The following is a 6002-nucleotide window of genomic DNA, read 5'->3' as shown; positions in this document are numbered from 1 at the left end:
CTCACTGGGCTTTAGTTAGTAGGACTTGAATTCAATGATCAATGATCCTTATGACTTACAGTCTTCCCATTCCACTGGGTACACTCTATATACTATGAGATCACTTTGTATTTGGTCAAAGAAACAATGAAAAATTCTAGGTTAGTTTTTCCTAGAGGACTTGGAATTGTAGTATATGATAGAGTATTTCAAAAGGCTGACTTCCATATGATGGTTAGTGAGACAAGTGTGATACTGGCTTCTCCCTGAAATTGTAAGTCTTTTAGGAGAAGAGACTATGTCCTACATGTTGAACAAACAAGAATTAATCATAATTGTCCACTGCTTGTGATTTTTCTCTGAGGTCAAACTGTGAATGTAAACTTTAAGTATGAAATAATGAAATATTAAATGGTGTTTTTCATAGGGAAAGTGAATATTGCTGTTTACAGAGATCTTATTTTTTAAATTTGATTTATGTTCACAGATAAATGATCATCTGTACCAACAGGGATTTCTCCAAATATGTGACTAAATTTTTATGGACTCATGTGTGGAGAAAGTCACCTGTTAGATTGGGGGACTGGCAACCTATAGATAATAATCACACTAATGTTTCTGAGTTCATGTTTGATTTCATGTTGAAGGAGCCATGAGACAAGAAAACGGGTCTTCTACCACAGATTTCACTCTCATAGGAGTTACAAGGCAGCGGGAGCAGGAATATTTCTTCTTCATTCTCTTCCTGTTCATTTACCCCATCACAGTGATTGGGAACACGCTCATCATCTTAGCCATTCACTCTGACACTCGCCTCCATAACCCCATGTACTTTTTTCTGGCCAACCTCTCCCTTGTTGACATCTTCTTCTCCTCTGTAACTATCCCCAAGATGTTGGCCAACCATCTCCTAGATAGCAAGGCCATCTCCTTTGGGGGATGTATGGCACAGATGTACTTCATGATAGGTTTGGCAAATACAGACAGTTATATACTAGCTGCAATGGCATATGACCGAGCTGTGGCCATCAGCCGCCCACTTCATTATGCAACAATTATGAGTCCACGACTTTGTATCCTGTTGGTTGCTGGGTCCTGGGTGATTGCAAATGCCAATTCGCTGCCCCACACTCTGCTCACAGCTAGATTGTCCTACTGTGGCAATAAGGATGTGGCCAACTTCTACTGTGACATTACACCTTTGCTCCAGCTGTCCTGTTCTGACATCCGCTTCAATGTGAAGATGATGTACCTTGGGGTGGGGGTCTTCTCTGTGCCACTGCTGTGCATCATCATCTCCTATGTCCGGGTCTTTTCCACAGTCTTGCGGGTTCCATCCACCAAGGGCTTCCTCAAGGCNTTGTCCACCTGTGGNTCTCACCTGACAGTGGTGTCCTTGTATTATGGGACAGTCATGGGCATGTATTTCCGGCCCCTGACGAGTTACAGTCTGAAGCACGCACTGATAACTGTGATGTACACAGCAGTGACCCCAATGCTGAACCCTTTCATCTACAGNCTGAGGAACCGGGACATGAAGGCTGCTCTGAAGAAACTCTTCCACTGCCCCTCTTCCTCTTCCTCCCTCATGTGAGACCATGTACAGCTGGCACTGTGGTCCCAAGTCAGAAGCACTAAGAAACTCAGCTTCAATGTCACCCCTGCAAGGAGCTGCTTGTCATCTTTCCAGCTTGAAATCCCTTTCCTTGAGAGCCTTCTGATGGTGTATGGAGGTAACTTATGGAATGTACTGATTTCAACACACATTTCTGCTCCCTTGGTCAGAGTACAGCACATAGCTCTGGATTCAATTCCCAAAGGTAGACTGAGAAGCAGAGTGAAGTTGGGAGTCTATGTGTTGACCTCATCATGTAGAAAATTGGACTGATATCCATTTTACCCACGTCACAGGATGTGCTCACAGTAGCTCATGCTTTAAAGACTAGATTACTGTTTGCATGAGCATTTTATTTATTATGTTTGATCACTCTGCTAGGCTTATAAGCATGTATGGGTAAGACTCATGTGACTACATGTAGCAGTTTCTCTTCAGTTTTGGACATAATTGCATTTATTAAGTGCATCAATAACACTTAATAAATGTGAAAAAGTGGATGAAAATGCTAGTTTGTGATTATGGTTAGTGATGACTACTCCAGGAATTATTTGCCTATGTGAATAAATCTTTGAAGAACCTAACCTGAGTAAGTGCTTTTCTGCCTACTTCACATTTAATATACCTCTAAAATATTTATTTTAGAGAGAAAAATTCCATGAACATTGAATAAAGTATCACTAATCAGATATATTAATTTTAACTATAACTATCATGTGTTTTGATCATTTTGTTGGAAGTTTTGATTACAGAAAGGTAGTATGACTAAAGACTTGGGTATCTTGTAAGAAGTGAGAAAGCTTGAAGTGGTGGTACATACTTTTATGCCCATCACTACTAAGGCTAGACAAGAAGACCACTGTAGTCTAAAGTGATAACTTGGGTGGGGATAGCTCAAGATACTTAGTAAGATCATGTCTTAAAAGTCAGATATGAGATCAATACAATATCAATGCATCAATAAAACTTTACATCTTAGAATGTTAGGAAATATAGGGAGACCATACAGTTACAGTTTGAGGCTAGCAGCAGAAGGCTTATGACGTACTGGTCAGGGAAGAGGAAAATTAGAACACAGGGCCAGGGAGAGAGAGAGAGATGGATAGCAATGCACAGCTGTCCCACGCCAATTTTCTGGCAGGAGATAAGAATTTAGTTAAATATGAAGCAACCTGTAATTAGTTAGAGAATGAATTTAACTTTCTTTCTTCCCTGTGCTTAAGCTCCCCAGCTACTCTGCATTGACTGTGCCCAAGCAGAAGCCAAAGAATATGACAGCCTATGGTTGAGTCTACATGGATAGCTTTCTAGAACTTAGGGGTGGTGGAGATAGAAGAGTGGACCTAAGTCTGTTAGTTACTTTCCTCACTGCCATGACAAAACCCCTGATAGAATAGATTATGGAGGTAAAACTTTCATTTGGCTCATGACTTCAGAATGTGTGATGGCAAGACTGGCTCCATTAGGGGCTGGGAGTATGTGTGTTAGCTTACTGGTGTGGAAGAAGAATCAGAGAAACAGGCTGGAGCAAGAAGTGGGTCATATTTTCAGAGAAGTACCCATCATTTTCCAGCTGAGCCCCACCTCCTGGAGTTCCCATAGCATTCACAATAGCACTATTTGTATTTAAAAGAAAAATTAGAATTTGGTACTGGCAAATTTCTTTAATCTTAAAACTACATTGGTCTTTATTCTTTTCTATACCATCATATACATCAGTTTATTTGGTATGGTATAGTAACACACAATTTTAAAAACTCTGCTAGTAGGGACCCTGGAGGGAGACAGGAGGTGAGGGAAAAGGGGAGTAGGACAAGGGGTGGGAGGAGATGAGTGAGAAGTACAGATGGTCAGGAAATTGAAAAGGTGTGCAGCCGTCAGGGATGGGCAACTGGAGGTAGCTGCTAGAAAGTCCCAGATGCCAGGGAAGCAAGAATTTCCCAGGACCCAATGGAGATGACATTAGCTAAAATACCCAACAAAGGGGAGATAGAACCTGTAGAGACTCTATCAAGTGAATAGCCATGACCTTCAGTCGAGGGATGGGGACACTCATTCATTTCAAAAATCTTAACTCAGAATTGATCCTGTCTAACGGAAATGTAGGGAGAAAGAGTGGACCAGAGACTGCCCCACCTAGGGATCCATCTCATCTATAGAGACCAAACCCAGACACTATTGCTGATACTAAGAAGTGTTTGCTCACAGAAGTCTGGTATAGTTGACTCCTGAGAGGCTCTGCCCGTGCCTGACCAATACAGATGTAGACTCTTGCAGCCAACCATTAGACTGAGCACAGCGACCCCAGTGGAAAAATTAGGGGAAGGACTGAAGGATCTGAAGGGAATTGCATCTCCATAGGAAGAACAACAATATCAACTAAGTGGACCTTCCAGAGTTCCCAGGGACAAAACTACCAACTAAAGAGTACACATGGAGTGACCCTTGGCTCCAGCTGCAAATGTGCCAGAATATTGCCTTATCTAGCATCAGTGGGAGGGGAGGCCCATTGATTCTGTGGAGAGTTGGTGAATTTGTTATTGTGGGGAATGTGGAAGTCAACATTGTGACGAAAAAAGTGGGAAGGAGAACGAGGTGCCACAGGCTCCTGTGACTCCTCAAAAAGTCCTGATCTATAGGCATTAGATCTAAGGTGGCTCCCATATCATCAGTGAGACAGCAAAAAGGAACCAAGGCCAGGTCTTCACAGGTGATGATACTCCTCCCGACCCCTCCAACTCCTGAGTAACCTCAGCAGGCTGGGTTTCCATTGGAACATGATGACACTGATTCGAGATATGATTGGCCAAGGATTTAAGGGATTGGGATCAGCTCAAAAACTGAATATAAACTTATGTGTTGGGCAATAAACAAGGATCTGTACCCCTGATCCTGGTCTCTAGTCAGATTTCTGGGATTCATCATGTGACTCCATCACATCTCCCCCCCCCCCCATCCTCTGTGTTGTTCCTGCACTTACCTTCCTATTTAAGGAGCTTTCCTGAGGGATGAAATGCTTCAATATTCAAGGAACCTGTTAAATGCACCTATATTTCTTTTTAAAATATAGGTAAATACTTAAAATACTTAAATACTTAATACTTGGTTTGTGTATATTCCTGAAAAGTATATACTTTGGTTACTTTAGTTGTATGTAGCCTTATAAAAAGGTTATTGGTGATAATGGTTTGAAATTCAATTTTTAAAATATTTATTTTTAACTTTTATGTTGTTACGGAGTTCAAGACCACCAAGAAGATTACTAGATGAAACTTGAATTAAAAAAAAAAAAGAGTTTATTTAAAGGAATTTTTTGGTAACAGTTTACTTTGACAGTATGAGAATTGATGCCAAAAGGGAAGACAGGTGTGGTGAGACTTTGGTTTCTTAAATAACCCAGATATGTTATGTGAATATGTTTTTGTTTTTAATTCCTGGTATGGAATAAGAGGCTGCTTCACAGCAGGTGACTCTGATTTGCCTTGTGCAATAGCACGGGTGTGATATTTACCTGATGCAGTTAGTTTAATTCTAGTGACTCTCAAGAGGGTATGAATGTGTAAGAGTCCCGAGAGGGCCTGTGGTAGCTGCTGCTCCCCTTTGCTGCTGCCTCTGCTGCTGCTGGTTCATCCTGCTCATGTTTTTGCTGTTGCATTTGCTATTGCTGGTTTGCTGGACTGCTGGATATTCTGACAATAAAGACCGGACTTACCCCAAGAAACCTAATGCCTCTGATCAGCAGAAAGCAGCCTTCAGAGGTCTACATCCCTTTTCCCCTCTAACCATTTTTTTCTCTGTTACCTAGTGTTGGGGGAGATTAGAGTAAAATAAATGTTGGAAGTGAGGTAGAGGTATAAGGACCCAATAAAATAGTAAAAATATATGCCAACAGACAGTGGATTTTTTTCTTCAGTTGATAGTAAGAGGGTTTATTGTATACGAACAAGAACTAGTCCAGAATGCTAAAGGTCCAGGGCAGAGGGACAGCAGGACTGTTTTGGTTGTAAGAAAGGCAGTCATTTTCCCAGGTGATCTCGGGGAGATGATGCTCCAGGTTCACTGAGACTTATTACCCACAGCAGCACACAGTCCAACAACTTGTTCCAGTGTCCCAGCCTTCAGCATCCCTTACCTCTGCTCCTGCAGGCTTCGTGGGTGCACATGCTGGTTTACTTGGACCCCTGTCTCATCTTTCTTCTCTTGTGTTTCAGCCTGTGCATTCTCTCCTTCCACCACTTCACTCTCATGGCACAAGAGTTTCAGGGAAGATGGTGCTAAGACCAGGAGCTGAAGTTTTAGAGACACAAAATACAATTGTCTTAATTCTGGGGACTTTCTTGTTATATAAGGCCTTATTAAGGATTCTTCTTTTCCCTTCCCTTCCCTTCCCTTCCCTTCCCTTCCCTTC

At 41.8% G+C, this 6002-nt stretch overlaps 1 protein-coding gene across 1 annotated transcript; it reads left to right on the top strand.

The window, feature by feature from the left end:
* Positions 1-631: 631 nt before the first annotated feature.
* Positions 632-1573, top strand: LOC110332699 (olfactory receptor 1A1-like). Its single transcript, XM_021214024.1, has one exon. It carries the CDS (start codon positions 632-634, stop codon positions 1571-1573), a length of 942 nt encoding a protein of 313 aa, XP_021069683.1.
* Positions 1574-6002: the final 4429 nt, after the last annotated feature.

Source organism: Mus pahari, chromosome 14, assembly GCF_900095145.1.
Source record: "Mus pahari chromosome 14, PAHARI_EIJ_v1.1, whole genome shotgun sequence".
In the NCBI taxonomy this organism is placed as follows: domain Eukaryota; kingdom Metazoa; phylum Chordata; class Mammalia; order Rodentia; family Muridae; genus Mus; species Mus pahari.
This window is presented reverse-complemented; position numbering and strand designations above follow the sequence as displayed.